Consider the following 23,512-nt stretch of genomic DNA (forward strand, 5'->3'; position numbering starts at 1 on the left):
AGATATGTGTAATCTGAATTAATATTTTATATAAGCTCCATGAAGCACACCATTATATGGTGTTATATTTTCATGCAACGTAGATACTGTACAGTTGTTAAGAATAAATTTTGAAACATGAGCATGTAAAATATAGCAGAGTTTTTTTTAATGGACAAAACAAAAGGCAAGTGTCAGGATCCATGGGGCAGAGGTAGCTTGTGTATCTACAGGCCCCTACTGCTGTCTGGCCCAGCCTGCGGTTACTCAGAGTTTATAATACAAGCAGGTGCTAGACCACCCTGGGTATAAATGTATATTCCAGTTTATGTAAGTGTGGGTGTTAAACAGCATCAGCTTCAGGTTTATCAGTAAAAATCAGGGCAGGGGACTGTGTTTGTCATGGGGAAGCCAGCTTTCAGAGCCACTAATCAATTGGGTCTGACGGCCGCACATCCCCTTCCCTGGGTCTTTCCTGCACTGCCTCCTGAGTCTCCCACTCTGAGGGCAGCCACTTCCGAGCTGGGGCTCACGTGCACAGAGTGGGTCCTTCTAGTCTCTGGGCAGGAGCGTGGTATCTCACAGATGACCTCCATGGCTCTGAGAAGCAGCGCCTCCTCCCAGGCTGTGACCCACTTTTGTCACTTGGTTTGGTGGGGAGGGAGATGTAATTGCTTTACACTGTCATATTAGTTTCTGCTATACAATGAAGTGACTCCTTCCCAGTGGTTGGGAACCCCTTCCTCACTGTCTTTCACCCACCAGTCTTCCTTCAGCAGAGATGAGGGCTCAGAACCAACAGCAGTGTGTGTATGACATGTTTAGGGGGCTTGTGGACATGTCTGCATGTTTCAGTGAATCTACAGACCGCAGTTTCTCTGAATTGTGTGTGTTCCAAGCAGATACGATTTTCTGGAACCACGCCCACTTTCCCCATGACCCCTGACATCAATGGCATGTCATCCACTCAGCCACAACCTCTCCCCTCACCTCGCCTTTTGTTTGGGTACTTGACAGCTGCCCGTATCTATCTATTTTCTGTTTTTTGGCCTTTCTCTGGTGAGCCTCCAGAATATTCTGTCTTCAGAGAGGGAGCAGGTCTCCCTCTCTGGGCAGTTAACACGCAAGGATTTTCTTAGTATGTGGGACAGATGCACCCCCATCTCAAGTGGTGGGATGTTTCCGGCATCACCCAGAGAACACAATTGAGAAGCGGGTCTCTCAGCTGAGGGCTGAATAAATGATTAATGTGTCCAAATTCACTGTAGTTTGGGCTTATGTCATTTAAACATGCTTCAACGGAGACCAGTTCTTGATCCCTGCAGGGGAAAGTAAGAATTCTCTAGTGAAGTTAATCTGATGTCTGTCAAAATTGTAATGAAAACTTAATAGCATGTTCACTTGGATAGGTGCCAAACCCAAACACTCTTTAATGAACTCATAGCATAGCAGCAACTGAAAGGTCGGTGTTGTTTGGGTTAATTGTGATTTATTCTCTTCAGTTTTCTCCCGAACATTGGCGCCCTGGATGCAGATTCTGCTTAGGACGAGATTGTAAATCAGTCCTGATGTTCCCGTACATCAGGATTGGAGTGTGGAGGGCAGGAAGGTGTGCTTATGCAACCGTCTGCCCTGATCCAGCCCTGGGTGTTCCCTCTGTCAGGCAGCAGCACAGGGTCAGCTCTAGTTAGAGCTCAAAGAATCCCAGAGGACCACAGTTTTCAGGAATGGCAGGAGTCTTCCCCAAGGAAAGACAGTTTAAGAATCAGTCTCTGCCAGGGAAGCATCACGGGGGCATGACCCAGCCCCAAAGACCCATTCAGGTACCAAGGACACCCCAGGCCCAGGGCTGGGTGTGTAAGGCCCCCTGGTAATCACAGCGCGAGTGTGTGGCAGGGGATCCTTGAGGGTAGTGAGTGTGGGGGGTAATGAGTGTGGGGGTAGTGATTGTAAGAGGATTGGGCAGTGAGTACAGAACATCAGGGGTAGGGTTATTGGGAGGAGCAAGATTCTGTGAAATAGACCCAATATAAAATGGTTTCCCAGGTGGTTCAGCACTAAAGAATCTGCCTGCCAATGCAGGAGACTCTGGTTCCATTCCTTGGTTGGAGAAGATCCCCTGAAGAGGGGAATGGCAACCCACTTCAGTATTCTTGCCTGGAGAATTTCATGGACAGCAGAACCTGGCGAGCTACAGTCCATGGGATCTCAAGAGCTGGACAGGACTTAGCAACTAAACAGCAGCAATAACAAAATGATTTTGCACACGTTTACACACACACACTGTCCTGTTGGTTCCAAGCTCTCACACCTCTGCTGGAGGAAGCCTGGCTGGTCAGGAAAGGACAGTGAGGAAGGGACTCTCGACCTTTGTGAAGCCAGCATCCCAAGGTCCTGGGATGCTAAGCAAAACAGAGAAGTGTCCTTAGCTGGATGGAGCTTGCCCCTGAACAGGGGGACAGAGCTTGCTCTGGGGGGACTGAGGGTGGTCTGTGACAGCAGGAGGTCACAGGGTTCAAGCCATCGCTAGGGTGGTTTGAACCAGAAGGGCCTTTGGGGGCTTATGTTGGGGATTGGGAGCGGACAGCACTGCAGCTCTGGTTCTTTTGTGTGTGGCGACACCTAGTGGCCATTCCCTTGTCTTCCACAAGAAGACAGCCAACCGACCATCAGCCCTTGGACACAGAACAAAATCAGAAGGCTTTTATCCCCGGAAGCCCTCACTCCCAGTTCGGAGGCTTCATGGAGCATTTCAGTGTCCTTGGAGAACACGACAGCCCAAAGCAGACAAGTTACTCAGGAACGGGAGTCTTTGGGAAAGCTGAGTTTGGTTATGGAGACTGGATTAGAGATTTGTATTCGACCCTAGGAAGATTGAAGGCAAAAGGAGAAAGGGGCAACAGAGGATGAGATGGTTGAATGGTATCATCCACTTGATGGACGTGAATCTGAGCTAACTCCAGGAGATAGTGAAGGACAGGGGAGCCTGGTGTACTGCAATCCATGGGGTTGCAAAGAGTTGGACATGACTTAGCGACTGAACAACAACAAATTTGACTCTTAAGTGATGTGGATATTGTTGCATGGGGTGGAGGAGGGAGCCCAGAGACCAGACCTCACGGGCTGTCTGGACTGTCCCGTCAGCCACCCGGGCTCGGGCTGTGGGAGGAATGGGTGAGTGAAACACCTGGCCCCAGCCCCCCAGCGAGTGCAGAGACACGGTCATCGAGCACCCAGCAGGTGCCCTCAGGAAGCAGGATGACGGGGCAGCTGGACAGGAGGGCATGGGCAGGGGTGCACCACCTGCTTGGATCACAGTCAAGAAAGGCTCCCCCACAAGCCCTCTAAGCGAGGCCTGGAGAACCCAGGGCAGAGGCTGGTGGGGGAGGAGCCTCGAGGCAGGTCCTGGACACAGGCAGGGAGACAGGGAAGGGGAGGGCAGCAGGGGGAGGAGTGGGAACAAGGAGGCAGGGCCGGCCTGCGGGGTCCCAGCAAGGACATGAAATGTATCCTGAGGTAGGCTGAAGTGAGGAGAAATGTCATCTGTTCTGGTTTGTTAAAATGATCATTCTGGCTACTTGTGTGGGGTTAGGGAGTGGAAGGAGGTGCGAACGCGTCAGCAGGTGGAGGAGCAATCCCCCATAACCAAGCCGTCCCGCTCAGCTATGCTGGGAAGTTAGGACTGTCCCTGCACTGTGCACCTGGCCCGGGGGACGCCCCGGTGGATGGCCAGCTGCCTCTCATTCAGGGTCCTTCTGGAGGCAGCTCACCCCTCCTTCCCCATTACCAGTTGTGAATCGGGCCCTTTTCTGAGCCTGGAGGTGGCAGGGGGCCACACAATGGAAGAGGAACGTGGATTTTGGTGGTGGAAGGAAGGTCCCGTAAGGCACTGCATCGAGCGCAAGGCTGCCGCGAACACATTTTGCATTTTGCCCTGTTGTACGGGCTTCAGGGCAGGAGCCCCTGTTAGCTTTGACAGGCGCCTCCAGGGAGGCTACTGCCCAGGGCTCTGGTGCATTTCTGAGCCCGCCTTTCACCCGGGAGAACCAGCCTTTCCTGGGCTCGCTGGCCCCTGAGGGATGGACGGTGTGAGGAGTGTCCTTGGCCCCAACCCGGCTCCCTTGGTCCTGTGAGCGCAGCTCCTTGGCACCAGGGCCGCCGAGGCTCCACCCCCACCAGCTGCTGCGTTATTTCTGACTCATCCAGGAGTTACAAGTGTGTAACCCAAACCCCTCCACGCCCGGCTTCCTCCCCACTGGCTCCTCCTGGAGGGAGGAAACCCCAGGACTTCTCTCCCGGGACCTCGCCGCTGCAGGTCGGGTCTCCACCGCACCTGGACGTACTGCCACCCGCAGGAGCCACCCTGTGACAGGTGGGTGGGCTGGCGAGAGCAGCAGCTGCAAGCCCCGGGCGGGTGTCTGTGCCTGCAGCCCCAAGCTCGCCGTCCCTATCGAGGGATTCCTTGGAGCCCGGCCCGGGAGCCGGCCTCTCGAACGTCAGGGACTTGTGCAGAGGGAGCTGTCTTGGTGTCTGGGGGCTGGGTACTGATCCCACGGCTTCTCCAGCTTCAGGCCCCAGTCAGCTGCCTTGATCGCGTCACGTTGCTCCTCATGGAAGCTGCCTGCTTTGAGAGCCAGGGACACTTGGGGTTTTGTGCAGCACATCCCCTGGGCTCTTCGTAGCAGGAGCCTGGATGAGGGGGCAACTGGAAGGTGACGCTGGCCAGGAGTCTGGGTCAGCTTAGCCCCCGGGGGCCCAGCAGCTCCACACATAGAAGGGACTGGCCACCAGCGCCTGCTGCGAGGAGTGGTGGGGTTCGGCGGGGGGGTAGCTGCTTGGGCTGGCTGTTGGGCCAGCAGGTGTGAGGGAGGGACCGGCAACTCGCCTCCATGCCAGGCTCTCAGAAACGAGCCCCTGAGGCATCGTGGGCTGCCTGACACCTCCTGCCCGTGTGCGGGTCTGTGTCGTCCTGACACTGTCCCCCGCCCCCATGCTTCTCCTCACTCCGCAGCAGTCCCCAGAGCTGGCCAGGGGATGAACCGCGAGGGGGCCCCCGGGAAGAGTCCGGAGGAGATGTACATTCAGCAGAAGGTCCGAGTGCTGCTCATGCTGAGGAAGATGGGCTCCAACGTGAGTGCCTGCAGGATGTCAGGCAGCAGGGCCCCTGGGGAGGGTGCCTGACGCAGGCAGCCAGAAGGCCACAGCCACCCTCCGTAGCCATGGTCTGGGGAGGGGGTTGCGGGGGCTCTGGTTAGGCTGTGGCCAATTCAGGCTCCTGGGCACAAACACCAGCATGTCCAGTCCTGCCGGCCCTGCAGGGCAGTCTTCCTACCCACTGTGCCAAGCTTGGGCCAGGCGGGTGAGGTTTTCTAAAGGCCCTGACCTTCCTTTCCTCCCCTCTCCCAAGAGCCTTCTTTTCCAGGGGGGCAGGACATCGCCCGAGAGGGCAGGGGGGCTCTCTGAGCCTGGCCTGCCCTAACCTGGAATCCCTGTTCCAGATCTAATTCCAGTGGCAAGCCTTGTGGGCCCCATGGTCCAAGCTTCAGGGGTGGGAGCAGAGGGGTCAGAATCTCACCCTGGGATGGAAAGGTCACATCTCAAGAATAGAGGCCTGGGGAGTTGAGAAGGAGGCACCCCTTGGGGATGAAGCCAGTCTGAGCAGGTGCCTCCAGGGGCAGTTGTGAGCCCCCCCTCACCCAGCTCTCTCATCCTTGCAGCTGACGGCCAACGAGGAGGAGTTCCTTCGCACCTACGCGGGGGTGGTCAACAGCCAGCTCAGCCAGCTGCCCCAGCACTCCATCGACCAGGGTGAGTCCATCGACCAGGGTGAGTGAGGGCCTGCGTGCCCTTTCCAGGAGCAGCAAGCAGTGGTTCCTTTAGAACGCATAGCTCCAGCCCTTGCAGACAGGTGATCCCTGAGAGAGAGGGAGAGGTTCGGGGCAGACAAGGAGGGGCTGAAGCTCCCCCCCACCCACACAGCTAACCCCGGATGGTGGCAGCCTCTAAGCGTGGAGTCTGGGGCACCTCCTTGGCCTCCGAGCTGGTCCCTTCTTCCCCAGGTGGGAGCCAAGGACCCAATCAGGTAATGGGCGGGGGGAATCCCTTTTGGGCCTGGCAGAGGAAGAAGTGGAGGTGTCTGGGGGCCCTGTAACTGCAGAGGCTCTTGTGGTTGCATGTCTTTAGCCTTTGCCTGACCCCTGTCCAACCTGTCCAGGACAAGAAAACCACCCTTGTGTGCAGCGGCCTGGCCTGGTCACAAGCTTTAAGGTGGCCGCTGTGTTCCTGGCTATGGCCCGGGGGGTGGCCCCAGTGGCCCTGCAGGTCTCTATGTGCCTGAGGGAGGTACTCTGTCTTGAGCGCCCTCAGCTAGTGGTAATGACAGTAGTGGGTAACACTGAGTGATTGTTGTCTAGCAGGCTCAGGCTGAGTGCTTGATACACATCATTACATTTAACCTAAAGAGCTACCAGCTGTGTTACTTCTACTTAGCGGGCAAGGAGACTGTAGTTCAGAAGCAGTAAGCCACTGCAGCCAGTTCATGCTGCCAGTTACTGGGAGGGCCCAGAATGCAAACCTGCAGCTAGACTGCAGGGCTGGGTTCCACTCTGCCCTGGAGCCCAGGACCCTGCCCACCATCTTCATTCAGTCTTTTCCTTTTGTTCTTGTTATACTGGCTTGGAATTACTGGCTATTAAATCATGCAGCCAGGAGCCTGTCTGGTGTAAGCAGGCTCCCAGGAGCTGGGCCCTGGTGGGCGTGTTTGCTGACCCCCAAGGCCAGGGAGGAGAGCCATTCTGGCACACAGGCCAGCTTTTCTTGAGGCTGCCCTTGTTCTCCTGGATGTCACAGGCAGGGCTCTGCCCTGGCACAGGGCCCGGTTCCCGAGCTCTGACACTGGGTGTGACCTGGCCTGTGCACCCAGCTCAGCAGAAATGTACAGGGTGTTCCAGCGGCTCCAACAGCTCCCGGGTCGGCTGCTTGCCCCGGCCATACTCATGCCACAGCCTGTTCCACACCAGCTGCACTGTCAGCCACCGCTGGGAGAGGAGGAGATGAGGGGTGTGTCCCTGCCCCTGTCCTGGGATATCTCTTGTGGGAGAGGCCTTTTCTTTTCCAGGACTGATCTGGGTTTTAGCGTGGGTCCCTCTCCCCTTCTTCTGAAACCTTCCTGCTTTCTTAGTTCCTGGGGCATCACATTTTCTGCCAGCCTGGTCTTGGGCTAACCTGACTTTGAGCTCTGGTTCTAAGACCACCTCTAGAAGAATGCTCTTAATGGGAAAAATCAAAAGAAGCTGTAAAACTGTATGTCAGTGTAGAAAACACTACCACATGTACTCCCCTGCCCCCACCCATATCCACATACTCATGCATAGAACAGAAAAAGCAGAAAGAATATTTAGCAGGTTGTTTATAGAAAATTTTGATAGAGGGTGGGACCATATAAGGCACCTTGAGTTTCTAAGTCAAACGCTTTTTGCTAAAACTAATTTTTTAACATCGCACGTACCTTTTTTTTCTTTTGACATTAAGGGGAAGTTTTTTTTTTAGTCTCTGAACTTTTATTTTTGGTTTTCTAGTTTTCTTTCTTTTTCTTTTAAAAATTGAAGTATAGTTGATTTACAATGTTGCATTATTTTCTCCTGTATAGCAAAGTGATTCAATTATGCACATATATGCATTCTTTTTTTAATATACTTTTCCATTATGGTTTATCACAGGATACTGAATATAGCTCTCTGTGCTAAAGAGTAGGACCTTGTTGTTTAAAGGGGAAGTTTTAAAAAGTACTTTTTATCTTGCTTGGCTAAACCAACAATTGAAAACAAACCCTGTTGAGTGATTTAAGGCAGTCACGGTGACCTCACCTGGCCTGAAACTGCTGAGCAGTCAGGAGTGAGCTGTGGGCGTGTGGCTGTGAATTTGTGGTGCTGGAATCTGCACCCTCCTGGGTTTGGGGCGTCCACAGCCAGCCAGGCTGGCCTTGGGTACTTCTCTCTCCTGGGAACAGACTCCTGGGACTAAACCTGGAGCCGGGGAAGAATATCTGGGGAGACGGTTCTCTGCTGCTGGGGTGTCCTTCAGTCTGCCCCTCCTCCCACGGTCACCTCTGACCTGAACCACTGAGAAAACGGGCTGCAGAAGGGCCTGAAGGAGAATTCCCCGGGTGTGAGTTGGAAGGGGGGAGGGGTCAGCAGTGCCTGGAAGAGCTTCCGGAGCACACTGTATTTTCTTTGTCTCTTGCACTGTGGAGGTTCAAGCCTGAGAGCAAGACCCTACATTTCTGACCACGCCGTTGGGGACCTGGGGCTTGAATAACATTCTAGCCTGTCCACTTTCTTCATCGGCAGAGCCGCCCTCAGCTGATGCCACAGGGCCTGTTGCTCTCAGAGGCTCAGGCGCAGCCCAAGTGGCAAAAGCCCAAGATCATTGCTTCCATTGCTCAGGATGCCAGCACGAAAAGCCCAGAAAGGCCTAGGAGCATTTGGGCTGGTGGGCATGGTGGTCCCGGAGAAGCCTGGTGTGCGTGCCTCCTGCCACTAGATGGCACTGTCTCTCAGCAGATGCCCTTGTTCTGCTCCTGGGGTTCCTTGCAGCTCTTACCTCTGCTGTACCCGCTGCCCTCGGTAGGGGGCCTGGGCCGCCCCATCACCGGTCAGCGCATGGCAGTTGGTCCTAGGGTCCTACCCACCACCTTAGACCTGCCCGTGCGTCTCCTCTGGGGCTGGAGGGGTCTGGTATCAGGAGCACTGCTTGCCCTCCCCAGATCCAGGGAGGAGAGCAGGCTGGGCATTGCTTACCTGGGCATTGCTCCCCCGACCCCCACATCCCGTCCTTCCCTCAGTGAACATGTCTTCAGTACCTCCTGGGTGCAGACAGCTGCTGGAGACCTTAGTGCTTGGGCCTGCACCTTACGGCCTCATCGACTGGTTCCAGCAGAGGGTGCCAATTGCCCCCACTACCCTGTACTGAAGCGTGGATGGACCTGCCTGGCCTCTGCTAATCCGAGACCACCCTTGAAGACTCTCAGTGGCTTCCTGCTGCCTTGAGGATACAATCCAAACCCCTTAGCCATGATGTGTGGGACCCCCTGCCCCCGCTACCTCCCCTGCCCTCGCCCCCCCGACCTACCTCTCCTGCCCTCGCCCCCCTCCACCTACCTCCCTCACCTCCACCCCAGATACCAGGACCTCATACTCCATAAACAGCCACACTGAGTGGCTTTCTGCTCCCATCTCAAGCCTTGTGCATTCATGCCTTCCTGTCCCCGCATGTGCCTCTCGACGGCCAGGAGCCCAGCGCTGACGCGCCCCCTCCCCTGCTCCCCTCAGGCTGGGCCGGGCCCTCCTGTCGTCTCCACCGCACACGTGCACTCAGCTGTGCTGCTCCACACGCTGTTTCCTGGTCCATCTCTGGACCAACTCTGAGCTCCTGTGGCTTCCCTCTTCGCATTTGTGGGGCTTGGCCCCCTAGGCCCCCAGCATGTTCTTGGGTGAATGAATAGACTTGGCTCTGGGTCTGGAAGCTCAGAGTCCCCAGAAAGGCAGAAATGTGAAGCACTGTCTCCTGGTCCCCATGGTGGCCAAGCAGACCCAACAGCTGAGTTTGAACCAAAGGACTGAGTTTGAACCAAAGGCAACCAGTGCTTCTCTGGGAAGATCACTTTGCTGAGAAGGCCCAGCTGTAGGCTCGGGGACAGAGAACTGTAGCTTCCAAAAGCAGGCTCAAGAGAATGCTGAGTTCATTCCTTTCTTGTTGTTAGTGCTGTTCAATCTGTACCATATATTGATAATTTTTCCTGGCTATGAAAGAATGCATAATCATCATTGAAAGTGGTTTTGGGAAAGATAGAAACAGCACAAGCGCCTAAAGGATTGACTGCAAATAGCTGAACCCCATTACCTTGCGTTAGTTAACCAGCAGGCTTTTTTTTAAAATATGCATGAATTTCCATTACAAAGTTGTAATGGATTTCTATACAATGTAAACATTATAATATCCATTTTAGCTCCCATTTTTTACTTAGGATAATTTTGTTGTTTAGTCACTAAGTCATGTTTGACTCTTTTGCAACCCCCTGGACTGTAGCCTGCCAGGCTTCTCTGTCCATGAAATTCTCCAGGCAAGAATACTGGAGTGTGTGGCCATTTCCTTCTCCAGGGCATCTTCCTGACCCAGGGATCGAACCCATGATTCCTGATGGCAGGCAGATTGTTTACCATCAAGCCACCTGGGAAGCCCTACGAGAATTTTACCATGTCCTTGATTTTCAAGAAAGCAATTCAGCAATCACATGATATGCAGCCATGTGGCTGTGCCATCATTTTTTGACTGATCCTTTACTGTTGGACATGTGATTCTCATCTTTGCTATTAATTATAATTAATTTAATTTCTTGAGCTCCTACTGTGTGTCAGGTTCTGTGTCAAGTAGCACATACAGTTATCCCAGGGAATCCTACCAACAGGGCTGTGAGGCAGGGGTGATCACAGCTCCACTTTCCTGATGAAAAAACAGACCCTGAGATGTTAAGTGAGGTGCTCAAGGCCATAGAATCAGTTGTGTGGTTCCTGTCATGTGGTTCTAGATGTGGCTTACAGGCCGTGTGTGTTTCCAAGCATAACAGTGTTTTACCTGAGGGGCAGGTGTGATGGAGGTGGTTAGCATGGTATTTCAGGAGGGCATCAAAAAGTTGGAAGGGTTTCCTGCTGCTATTTTCTGGACTTTTCACCTCCGTGCCCCTTTAAACATGCTCGCTCTAAGCTCTGGGTCTCTCCCTGACCCAGAGCTGCTTCCAGGATGAACGCCTGGCCAGTGCCAGTTCCAGGCCCCCAGCTCACTTGGCAGAATCCTCCTTGTGGCCATTCACCTGCAAACCTGCCATCTTCCAGCCATGCTCCATGTGAACCCTCATCTGGCTGTCCCGGAGCTGGAGGGACCCCATCGAGACATGGCCCCTTGTGTTAAGGAAGCCCATATCCTTTCTCTTGCCCCTGGAGCTGTTCTTGCCCTCTTCTTGGCCTTGGCATGCTGGCTCCCCAAGCCTGTTCCAGCCTCTGTCTGATCACACTCTTTCTCAAAGAGACTTTCCAGGGAAGGTACTCAGCCTGAGCCAGCTGGGCGGTCCCGGGGCGCTGCTGGCTTTCCCCCGCGGAAGCCAAGGCTGCGGGCTCTGAGTCTGCTGCCAGAGAGCCTAAAATAGGTCATTTGGTCTCAGGGTTACACTGAGAGCCTTGTTAAAATAGCTGTGGTTGTGAGCAAGCCAGTGGGGAGCCAGGGCCTCAGGGGAGAAGAGGGGAGGGCAGGGCTCACCCCACCCAGTGCATAGCTCCTCCGGGGATCAAGCAGGATCACCCCTCTACACGTCACCCCTCTTGACCCTCTTCAGCAGCGCATGGGTAGGGGTGCCAGCTCCATCTCCCTTTCACAGCCAGCGTCCTTCCTGGAATCCTCTCCTACACCCTCTGGCCTCTGCTCTTGGGCTGCCTCTGCTGCCCTGTCTGCCCTTCCGGGGTTGGCCCCGAGTTCCTTCTCTGGCTCCTGAACTGCCCACGCGTCTTTGCTTCCACGGAGCCCTTGTCACATCTCATCGGGAGCCCGCGGTCCAGCTCTGGCCCAGAGCGGGCTCTCTCCCATCCCCATGTAGACAGAGGCTCCCTCTCCATGCAGACCAGCTGCCCAGGTGCCAGGACCTCCCTCTGCCCACATGTGGCTCCTAGGCTTCTCCCAGGGCCTCCAGGTAATAACCAAGTCTGGATGAAATTGCAGGCAGGCCCCAGGAGAATGCCAGTCAGTGGGGTGGGAAGCTAATCTTTTTAATCAACACTTTCATGAGAATTACTTGTAACCTAATAATGATAAACGTGAACTAAAAAAATCTCATATACATTGAATTCAACTGAAAAAGTAAACCAGGAAGACTTGGTAGGAGATAACTTGTATCACAGAAAAAGAAAAAGGCTTAAGAAAGGGTGAGGATCACACTGAGGAGCAGGCTGGTTGCTCTGTTCAGCATCTGGCTCTGGCTTGTGAAGGGCTGCCTTGACCCTCCCTCCTTCACTGGTGTGACGTCTGCTATTGTGTGGAGCTGAGAGCAGGGACCTCCAAGCCCTGTGCACCTCTTTACCTTCCTCCTGACACCTGCCTGGGAGAGGCAGACCTCTGTCCTGGAGAAGAGCATCAAGGGCCCCTGGGATCAGCAATGGCTCCTTCCTGCACACAGTCACCCACTGATCTGGATGCCAGGCAACGGCTCCCAGCTTCAAGCTGCCAGCACAGCCAGGTAGATGGAAATGGGAGTAAACACATAAAGACCTCTGGGCACAGATCCCAGGATGACTGACCCCACGGGCAGGGAGCCCACCTAGAAAGCCCCAGAGAAAAGGTGCTGTTTGCCTGGGTCTTGAAGGATTCACTGGTGGCTCAGATGGTGAAGAGTCTGCCTGCAATGCAGGAGACCCGGGTTTGATCCTTGAGTTGGAAAGATTCCCTTCCTGGAGAAGGAGATGGCTACCTACTGCAGTATTCTTGCCTGGAGAATTCCATGGACAGAGGAGTCTGGCAGGCTACAATCCATGGGGTCCCAAAGAGTTGGACACAACTGAGCAGCTAATGCTAAAGGATGTGCAGGAGTGCATGTGGACAGACAAGGAGAAGGATGGCACAGACCGAGGGAGTCCTAGAGCCTGCCCAGCCCCGGGCAAGTGTCCCCCAAGGGGTGAGTGTGGGTGGTAAGTGACTGGAAAGGCAAGTGAGCTCGTAACAAAGTAAATTCTGGAGATGAGGCCGCAGGGGTTTCCAGGACCTGAGGGGTGGGATGGCCAGGCCAGTGGCTGTCCATCTAGGGTGAGTGCTGGGGAGAGGTCATAGGTCAGATGCTGGGGCAGAGAGACACCCGGAAGGTCACAGCAGTGTTCTGTGAGCAAGTGGGGGTGGGGTCGGAGGCGAGGCTGTGTGGACGGGGCTCCTGGACTGAGCAGCTACAGTGAGGGGCAGGCAGGGGCCCCCCAAGTGGGCAGTGTGTGGGATCCTCCAGGAGCAGGCAGGGGTTAGGTCAGAACCCAGGTGTAAGGAGGGAGCAGATTTGGGGATTGGGTGTGGGTGAGGCCCCCAGGGAAAGCAGGCAGAGGGAGGGGAAGTGGAACCCTGTGAGCACAGCACCACGGCCAGCAGGGGGCGCGAGGGAGCGCAGAAAGGAGGAGAGGCGCAGCTGGCTCACCATCAGGGTCCCCAGGGTTCCTAATTAATGTCAGTGCTGCCTTTTCCCAAAACAGTGTCTGTGGATCCTGGCTGGAGGCAGTTTGCTGAGGGCCGGGAATACATGGTGTGAAGCCGTGGAAGCAGGACAGAAGGTTGGATGAGAAGAGACAGCAGCTCAGGGGTGGGGACCATTTGTAGCATTGAGTTCTAGGAATGTGAGCCACACAGACCACTGCACCTGAATCATGGAGGGCACTTGCTAAAAATGCAGATGCCTGGGCCCTACCCGAGCCCTGCTGGATTAGAGAGTCTGCCAGGTTGGCCTGGACATCTGCATTTGAAGCAAGACCCCAGGTGGTTGTGACGCCCTCCAGAATTTGAGAATGTGCTGGGACTCTGGGTGAAGACCTGGCCCTTCCTGACCCCTAGAGGGACCCCCCTGCCCCTTCCAGATTCTGTCCCTTCACACAACTCTCTGTAGTGTAGGAGAGCTTCCATTGCAGGAGCTAAGAGACTTGATAAGGGGCACCTCACCTTGGAAAAAAGACCCTGATGCTGGAAAGATTGAAGGCAGGAGGAGAAGGGGACAACAGAGGGCGAGATGGTTGGACAGCATCACCGACTCAATGGACATGAGTTTGAGCAAGCTCCGGGAGTTGGTGATGGACAGGCAAGCCTGGCGTGCTGCAGTCCATGGGGTCACAGAGTAGGACACAACTTAGCGACTGAACAACAATACCTTGGAAAACAACCCCCAGAAGCAGGATGTGTGTGTTGGGCTCAGTGGAGTGCAGGAAGGGTGGTGGCCTGGGGTTCCTGGGTCTAGAGCAGAGCAGGTGTAAAATGGCACCTCCAGGGTGTGACCTCACCAGGTGCTGTTTGGGATGTTTCATGCTGCAGATGTTATCCGAGTCAGTCCAGTGGGTGGACGGGATACATGTGTTTTGCAGATGAGGAAACTGAGGTGGACATGCAGGGACCAGGCAGGGTTCAGACTCTGGCCCAGGTACCCCTATCCACCTGAGGAGCCCAAGCCTAGGGAGGCCCGTGTTGGCCTGTCAGGAGGCCCAGTGCCTCTTCCAGGAGCCCCCTCGCACCTAAGCCCACGTGGCCCGCCTTCTGCAGCCAGGGCACCTGGTGATATGGTTGCCAGCCTGGAGCCCAGAAGGTGTCACCGAGCCTGGAGCATGCTTGGCTGCTGAGACTGTGGAGGATCTGGGGTGCTGTTCCCAAGGCAACCAGTGTCGTGCTATCTCTGGGGGAAAGCCATCCTCTGGGAACTTGGGCAGCAGAGCTGAGAGGCACAGAACCCTGGGCTCCAGGGCCACAGCTGCTCAGAGAAGCACATGACACCCAGGGGGTCTGGGTCTCTGTGGGGGGAGGCCTCGTCCAGGGTGGGGCCTGGCCTCAGCCCAGTGGACACCTTTGCCCTTTGAAGAGTGTCTTGGACCTTTTTTCCATGCGGGAGCCTTGCTACCTGGCTCATCTCTCCAGAGCAGGTAGCTGAGCCGTGCTGTTTGGGGTAGCCAGGTAGCCAAGTAGCAGATGCTGGTTGCCATGGATGGCAAGATAGTGACCTCAGGGGATCAAGAGGGAATGCCACAACCCAAGTGACGTGGTCAGAGAAGGGGCAAACAGTGGAAATGGGAATCACCCTGGACACTTTGGAGCCTGTGGCCGTGTGCATGGAGGGATGACCCAGACCTGGCAGTTGTGGTTCCGTGGATAGTTTTGAAGAACTTTTACCAGTTAACTCCCTCTGCAAAGTTAACTTTGCCCAAGTTAACCTCCAGCTGGACTTGGGAGACTGTGTGTGTGTGTGTGTGTGTGTGTGTGTGTGTATGTGTGTGTGTGTTAAGTGGCTTCAGTCGTGTCCGACTCTGCAGCCCCATGGACTGTAGCCCCTCAGGCTTCTCTGACAATGGCGATTCTCCAGGCAAGAATACTGGAGTGGGTTGCCATTTCCTCCTCCAGGGAGACTCGGAGGGTTGGGGTTTTATTTCTGAGTTTTCCAGGCCCCGGTCCTTTGCCCTCATTAGGAAGAAGTCAGGAGGTCACCAGATCTCCAGCTCAGAAAGAAGTCATCCTGGGAGGTTCCAGCCAGGGGTAGGTGTGAGGTTTCAGAGCAGCTGGGGCACAGACTTGGAGGCGCCCGTGACCCTGGATCAGGGGGTGTGGGTGTCCTCACCCATGGCAGATACTGGTGCTGAGCATCCCCCCTTTTCTCTGAGGACATCTGCACAGGGCTGTGTCCTGCACTGGGGGCCCTCGGGCTGGCAGCCTTGGAAGCTGGCCCAGGCTCTTGCACTTTGTGTCAGTTTCATGGGGAGGGATTACCCTCAGGGCTCCCCGCCTCCTGTGAGCACAGGCTCCTCCTCCGAGCTGGGCTTTAGGGGAGCTGCAGCTGGATGGAGGCTGGAACTGCACGGTCAGCACATCCCAGATATCAGGAGGCTCTGTCTATTCCTTCCGCCACCTGGTCTCTTTGTCTCCGCAGGGTTCCTCTTGGAGAGGGTCAGGGGTGGTATTTGGAGCTGTCCTCGTGGGCGCTGGGACTAGGCCTGCTCCACTGAAGGTCTGTGCCTCTCCTGGAAAGGGGAGAGTTCTCCACTAGGATGTCCCCTACTGGGTCTGAGAAACAGGCCTTCCATGCCCTTCCTCCATCCACTACTTCAGGGCTACAGTCATCCCTGTTCTTCTTTCCTGCTCTTTTTCACCCCTGGGCCTTTCTCCAGACCACGCTGCTCCTTGCTGGTCTGTCCCACACACTGCAGAGAGCTGCTCCCCAATCGCAGCACGCTGGTTCCCTTCAGAGAGCCGGGCCGGGCTGGGGCCATGGGTGGTGCTGGTGTGTGGAGCCTATACTGGGCTTTTGATTCTGTTGGTGTGAATTCACCCTGAGCTTGCAAACAGACCAGTGACCCCATTGTCTGTCTCCCGCCCCCAGCTGGGGGCCGGCTTCCCTTTTCTAAGCTCCTGAATGTTTGTCATTTTTCTCTCCCCAGTCACTTGACTGGACTCCATTAAAGAGGCAGAGCTGAAGTGGGACATGGGATGGAAAGGCCCACTGGGTGCTCGGCTCTGGTTCAGAGAGCTATGCCCTCCCCAGCGCCTCGGCCCCGCTCTCCGTAGCAGGCGAGCCATGGGACTAGGGGGGCATCTGGAAGAGCAGTGGGCCTGGGCAAGGGACAGGGTCTGGCCGGGCGCCTCCCAGGTGGGCTTTCTGGACTCCACGTTCAAATTCCTCTAGGGCAACCATCCCAGGCCTGCTTCTGTGTGCTTTGTGAATCCTGGGTCTTGCTTCCATTCTCATGGGGGCAGAAATATGGGTGCACACTCTGCCAGGAGCAGCCTTAGTGCTCAGGGTAACTGGGGCAGGACCAATTATTTCCTTCTCCTGATAGAAAACGACAAAGCATGTCATGCTGCATGCGTGGTCTTCCAAGTCTGTACCGGGTCTTCGCTCTGCCTCTGATTCACCAGGTTGTTTCATCTCTCTGAGTTCCTCACCTCCAACGATTCATCCTGTGTCACTGTTTTAGACACTGGTCAGGGAAAGCCTGGGGAGGTGACTGTGCACCGACTGGCATGAGGTGTGAGAGCTGTGAGATGGACTTGGGAAGAGCATTGAGGCCAGGGAAGGAGCAGGTGCAAAGGCCCTGAGGCCCAGGTTCCTGTGCCTGAAGGACAGGCAGGAGCCCCTGTGGCTGGAACGGGGTGAAGGTAGAGGAGGCGTATGGTAGGAGGAGAGGAGGCAGCCAGAGGCCCGATAGCATTGGGTCTTTCAGCCACAGGGTGGAGTTTGGAGTTTCCCTTGAGTGTGATGAGAAATCGTACAATAAGCCACCTTTAGAGAGTTTTGAACAGAGGAGTGGCAGGAGCTGACTCATGTTTTAAGAACCTCCTTCTGACTGCTGTGTGAATAGATTGTCAGGGGCTAGAGTGGAGAGATCCAGGGAAAGGGTGCAAGGGGCTAGCGAGAGGGGTAGTGGTGGCCTGGACCAGGGTGGCAGTCGAGGAATGGTAATGAGTTCAGGATGCATTTTAAAAGTAGAGTCAGCAGGACTGGCTGATGTGTTGTATGTGGAGTGTGTGTGAGAGAGAAGGAATCAGGAAGACCCTGGGGTTGGAGATGCCATCGCCTGAGGTGAAGGAGGCTGCAGGTGCAGCAGGCTTGACATTCCACCAGCAGTGTATGAGGGTTCCAGTTTCTCCCGAACGCGTGTTATTGTCTGTCTTTTGATTCCAGCTGTCCAAGGATATGAAGCGACGTCTCCTTGTGGTTTTGTTCTGCATTTCCATAACGAATAATGATGTTGAGCATCTTTTCATGCACATGTTGACCATTCACATATCTTTGTTGGAGAAATATCTATTTGAATTCTTTGCCCATTTTAAACATTGAGTCGTTTGACTTTTTATTATTATTGAATTGTGTTATTTATATATTCTTCATATGAATCCCTTACCAGATTTGCAAATATTTTCTCTCATTCTGTAGGTTGTCTTTACTTTTTTTAATAGTATTTTTTGAAGCATAAAAGGTTTTAACCTTGATAAAGCCCAACTTATATATATATTTTTTTTCTTTTGTTAATGGTGCCTTGAGTGTCTTATCTAAGAAACCATTTCCTAACCCAAGACTATGAAGATTTACTCCTGTTTTCTTCTAAGAGTTTTTATACATCAGCCCTTAGAATATTTAGGTCACTGCTCCATTTTAAGTTAATTTTTGTGTATGGCACAAGACAAGGGTTCAGCTTCATCTTTTACATGTAAGTATATCCAATTGTCCGGAGAAGGCAATGGCACCCCACTCCAGTACTCTTGCCTGGAAAATCCCATGGATGGAGGAGCCTGCTAGGCTGCAGTCCGTGGGGTCGCTAAGAGTCAGACACAACTGAGCTACTTCACTTTCACTTTTCACTTTCCTGCATTGGAGAAGGAAATGGCAACCCACTCCAGTGTTCTTGCCTAGAGAATCTCAGAAATGGGGGAGCCTGTTGGGCTGCCACCTATGGGGTCGCACAGAGTCGGACACGACTGAAGCGACTTAGCAGCAGCAGCATATCCAATTGTCTCAGCACCATTTGTTCAATTCTTTCAAATTGAACCCTTGGCACCTTTGTCAAAATTTAATTGACAAAATTTAATTAGTGGTTTATGGAAGGGTTTATTTCTGGATTCTCAATTCTGTTCCCTTGATCTGTTCCAGTTCTACCCAGACTTGTTTACTGTAGCTTTGTAGTAAGTTTTAAAATTCAAAAGTGTGGGTCCAACCTTGTTCTTTTTTCTCAAGATTATTTTGGCTATTCTGGATGCTTTGCATTCCCATATGAATTTTAGGAGTAGGTTGCCAGTTTCTGCAAGAAAGGCAGCTGGGGTTTGATAGAAATTGTGTTGAATTTCGTCCAGCAATGTTTTTTTTTTTTAATTTATTTTTGGTTGCACTGGGTCTTGGTTGCTGTGTGCAAGCTCTCTCTAGTTTTGATGAGCAGTGGCTTCTCTTGTTGGAGAGCACGGGCCCTGGGCATGCAGCCTTGAGTAGTTGCAGCACTTGGGCTCAGTAGTTGCACTTCTCAGGCTCTGGAGCTTGGTAGTAGAGGTGCACAGGCATAGTTGCTCCAAAGCATGTGGGATCTTCCCAGACCAGGGATCGAACCCATGTTCCCTGCATTGGCAGGCAGATTCTTATCCACTGTACCACCAGAGAAGTCCTTAGCAATGTTTTAGACATTGGTGTTTTGTTCTTTTTAGAGTTCAAATTTTGTACTCCATTTGTTAAATTTATTCCTAAGGATTTTATTATTTTTGCTGCTACTGTAAATGAAATTATTTTCTTAATTTCATTTTCAGATTATTCATCCCTAGTTTATAGAAATACAAATGATTTTTGGTATACTGACCTTATATCCTGCAACTTTAACTTATTTATTAGTTCTAGTAGTCTTTCAGTGGATTCCTTAGGATTTCCTATATGTGAGATCCATATCCTCTGCAAATACAGTTTTACTTCTTTCTTTGCAATTTGGATGCCTTTTATTTCTTTTTCTTGTCAAATTGCCCTGGATAGAATCTTAAACGTAGTATTGAATAGAAGTAGTAAGCATGGATTTTGTCTACTTGTTCCTAATCTTGAAAGGGGAGAGCTTTCAATCTTTCACCATTAAGTATGATAAGAGCTATGGGTTTTTAGTAGATGCCCTTTATCTGGTTGAAGAAGTTCCCTTTTATTCCTAGTGTGTTGGGTGTTTTTTTTATCATGAAACGGTGTTGAATTTTGTCAGATGTGTTTTCTGTGTCTATTCGAATGATTATATAGTTTTTGTTCTTTTTTCTATTGATAGGAGTTATTACATTAAGTGATATTGGGGTATTAAACCAACCTTGCATTCCTGGGATAAATGTCACTTGGTCAGAGTATATAATCCTTTTTATATGTTGCTTGCTAGTATTTTGTGAGTGTTCTTGCATACCATAGGTGTTATGAATATGTGTATTCATAAGAGATACTGGTCTGTAGTTCTCTTACCTTGGGATGTCTTCATCTGGTTTTGGCTTTATCTTTTAATGGGTCAGAGAGTATGGTGGAACAGGAGAGACCGATCAGCTTCTCCCCTCCTTTACACACTGCATCTGGTGGGAAAGGACAAATAGAAGCTCTGAGCCCACGTCCAGACAGGGTCAGCAAAAAGTACCAATGGGGTGTACCAGCCTCGTCTATAAAATGAGATGGTAAACCTAGCTGATGGCCCAGAGGCAGTGAGCTGGGCCTGCTGGCTTCTCTAGTATCTTCCTGTTGTGAGCCCTGCATTTCCAGGACAGACAGATCCTCTAAGGAAGGCCCCACATTCTGGCCTCAAAGGAGAAGGAGGGCTCATGAGGGTCAACTTTGGAGATCCCTCCTGGCTCTAAAGTTCTAAGAACTTGAATCATAAAAATGAACTAAGCAGCTCACTCTCCACTGGGTGATCGGCCCCAATTCCTTGGAGGAAGGGGAAGGGCCGTATCCTCGCCTCACAGCCCGCAGGGTCAGGCCCTTGTTGAGTGACAAATGCCAGGCCAACCAGTGTAAGAAAGGTCAGAGGAGGCTCTGGAAGAGCCTGTCTCGCTCTGGGTCCCCAAAGGAAAGTAGATCCCTGGTGGTGAGCCCTGGAAAACAGTGAGTCCTTTAGGAACAGAACAGAGCCGGGGTGGGCAGTGGCTCTGTGGGCCCTTCATGCACTGGCTCCAGCAGCAGAGTGGGAGGCCCTATAAACAGGAGCCGCAGGTCCCCAGCCCTCTCCGCCCCAGCCAGGGATGGGCTGACCAGCTGGCGGAGCAGCCCTGGCGCAGAGGTCTTGTTAGGGAGTTGCTGGAGTCCCTCAGTGACCTTGAGGAGGTGACTTCTTTCTCCACCTCTTAGAGTGCAGCCCAGGTACACTCATCCTGCAGCCCCTGCGTCTGGGCTCCTCCAAGGAACCGATGGCCATTCCCTCTGCAGACTCACTCTTCCCTACTAGGGTGGCCGGTGCTATTTTTGTGCCTGCAGCTCAGCACAGAGGCCCAAGGTCCCTGCAAGCAAGCCCACGGGACAGGCCAGGAAAGCAGTGAGTGGGCTGCCACTGTGCATTGCCTCTTTGCTGACAACTCCCCTTTCACGGTCTCCCTCCAGCCCCTCCTGCTTAGCGAGCTGGAGAGTCGGCACTCGGGAAAAGCCAGCATCTGTTAGGTAACCGGCTCAGCTGCCATGCAGGGTATGATGTAATCTTGGATCCTGTGGTTGCTAGGAAAATTCTGCCCGCAGTGATACTGCGTGGTCCGAGGAGCGAGGCGAGTACAGAATGTTCTCAAGAAGACAGGGGAAGGATTGCTAGGGCTTCCCAAGCATAGGAGCCCGGAGAAGTTGGATGACCCAAGCTTCTTTCTAGAAGCTTGTTCCCCTTGGCGGGAATAGAGGTTGTGCTGGTAGCAGCAGACCGTCAAGTCAGGTGGGGTTGTGCGGCAGGGTGACTCCCCTTGGCAGTGGCACCTTGGTGCTCTGGTGCCAAACTGCAGGCACTTGTCTGTCATGTGACATCCTTCTGGAGGGGCCCTCCTCCTGCAGCACCAGCGCTGGGCACCTCCTCTGCTCCTCCCGGCAGGACAGTTAGGAAGGAGGCACGAAGAAGCTGCCTTGGGAAGTGGCAACTCCCTGTGGCGTGGAAGGAGCTGGCCCACGCCATGCCCTGGGGGGCAGGCGGTGGTGGAGTCCTGCCCTCTCTCCGGTTTCCCATGCCAGCAGCTCCACCAGGCATCGCTCCCCCCACCCACCCCACTACCTCCCGCTCAGTGGCCCCACACCCACTGTGTTGCTGTTCCAACCCTTCCCTCCCAGGGAGAATTCCTCCAGCCGAACAAAACTGACTGCTCTTTAATGTTCAGGGCATGACCAAGAACCTAGGTTTAGAAAAAAGGGGTGAGACGTGGCAGGACCCAGGCAGGGGAGGCAGAGCGGGACCTGCAGGTGACCTCACCTGCCCCACAGGGCCTGTGCTCAGCCTTCTTCCCAGCAGCTCCGGGGGAGGCAGGTCTGCATTCCAGACTCCCCCTCCTCCCTCCTGCCTTTTCTGGCTACAAGTCAGAGCCTGTCTCAGGGAAAACAAGACAAAGGAAGTGGTTTCATGAGACCCTGGACCAGAATCCTCAAATCTACCATGAAAAATAGCAACAGAAAGATTATGGCCATTATCTGTCTCTGTAGGAGCCGGGCTGGAAGTGGGCCTGGCTGTGCTCCTCTGAGTAGGTGATGGGGTTTGGACAAAGAAATGACTGCTAGAAATCAGGAGGGAGATCCTCCAAAGGGATGGAGACGAGAGTCTTAAGAAGGAAGAGGGCGTTTCCCAAGGGCCCCTGGCTTTGGTGACCTTGGACCAAGGGTCACCGGCAGAGAGAGCCCTGCTCAGGACAGCAGCCTGGGTTCTTGTCCTGCTCCCGGCTCTTGGAGGTATAGCCTAGAGTGAGCCTCTGAGCTTCACCCTGGCAACCTGCCGCAAGAGGCCCTGCAGCTGGGTTGCTGGCGAATCCTGGCCAGGCTGTAGGGGAGGCTCAGGAGGGGTAGTGGGTTTCCCAAGAAGCACTTTGTTCTTAGAAAGCACCCCTCCTTCGAGGACTGACACCGCATGGGGGCCGCAGCCCAGTGCCAGATCCAGCAGCGGTTCTCTCCCTATGGTCTGCAGGTGCGGAGGACGTAGTGATGGCGTTTTCCAGGTCGGAGACGGAGGACCGGAGGCAGTAGCTTCAACCCCCGTGGAACACCCTGGAAGCTGGCCAAGGCCAGGGGATCTGTGTGGACCTCACCGCTGAGTGGCAGAGGGTCATCTCCCCTCCCCCTAGCCCCCCACCCCACCCCACTCTGCCCCGCCCCACGGCCACTCAGCATCCTCGGGGGAGACACCAGTGGTGCGGTCACGATTGGCTTAAAGGGACGGACTCAAGATTGGCTGCAGGAAGAAACCTTTTTATTTTTAAATCTTGACCAATGGAAACCTTTTTATTTTTATTTTCTGACTCTTATTTTAAAAAAAGAAAAAAAAATTTGCGCCTCGGGTGTATGGCTTCCCAGGAAGCTCTCCGAGCTCTGGTGCTTTATTTGGGTCACTCTTTAGGAACATGAGGAGGTCCGATTGGCGGCTTAAACTGGAAAAGGATTTGATTGGCTGGCTAATGGGAACCTTTTTTTTTCTTTGATTGGCTGCAGGTATTATGCTGATCACAACAGCTCCTCTTTTGAATGTCGAAAACAGGGTTTGGGACATTGGTTGTTATATTTGACTTGAAAAAAAGAAAGAAAGAAACCAAGTGCGCTTTGCAATATTTATTACACAAAGAGCCTGCTGCTGTTTTCACGTGTTTTGTGTTTGCCTTCCACTGGTTTAGACGTGTTTCGTTTTCCATTGGCTCACCCGTGACTTCTGTCACCATGGGCCACCCACCCGACTTGTGGTGGGTAGGCCCTCTCCAGTGGGGTGGTGGGGGAGGTCCACCTGGAGAGTGCATTTGCATTAATGAGCACACCTGGCTTCATCAGCAAGGGGACCTCCCCGCTCAGGACCCCAAGCAGGATCCACAGCTGGAAAACAGAGCCCCCAAGGTTGTCCTGAATGAGCAGCCCAGAGCCTAGAGGAGACCATTCACCAGGATCACTTCTGCAAGTTGGCAACCAGCCAGCCTCCCTCGGTGAGAATGGAATTGCTCACTTGCACCGTCCGGGCCTCTCCAGCCTGCCCTCTGGGCAGGGTGCCTCTTTCCCTTCTTCAGTCATCATTCCCTCTGTAGCCAACTTCCTGAGATCTCATCGGGCAGGAGCTGCTCTCAG

General features: G+C 53.6%; 1 protein-coding gene across 4 annotated transcripts in view; it reads left to right on the top strand.

Annotated features, from left to right (window-relative positions):
• Positions 1-22,995, top strand: part of CTNNBIP1 (catenin beta interacting protein 1) — a 47,185-nt gene extending 24,190 nt beyond the window's left edge. Inside the window, exons 3-6 of one of the 4 annotated variants that reach the window (XM_059875503.1) lie at positions 4,186-4,351; positions 4,991-5,109; positions 5,697-5,805; positions 22,374-22,995. In XM_059875503.1, the coding sequence (XP_059731486.1) occupies positions 5,014-5,109; positions 5,697-5,805; positions 22,374-22,432 (264 nt within the window). In that variant the 5' untranslated portion in view covers positions 4,186-4,351; positions 4,991-5,013 and the 3' untranslated portion in view covers positions 22,433-22,995. 4 annotated transcript variants of the gene reach the window in all.
• The last annotated feature ends 517 nt before the right edge of the window (positions 22,996-23,512 follow it).

This window comes from Bos taurus, chromosome 16 (genome assembly GCF_002263795.3).
Source record: "Bos taurus isolate L1 Dominette 01449 registration number 42190680 breed Hereford chromosome 16, ARS-UCD2.0, whole genome shotgun sequence".
Lineage (NCBI taxonomy): Eukaryota > Metazoa > Chordata > Mammalia > Artiodactyla > Bovidae > Bos > Bos taurus.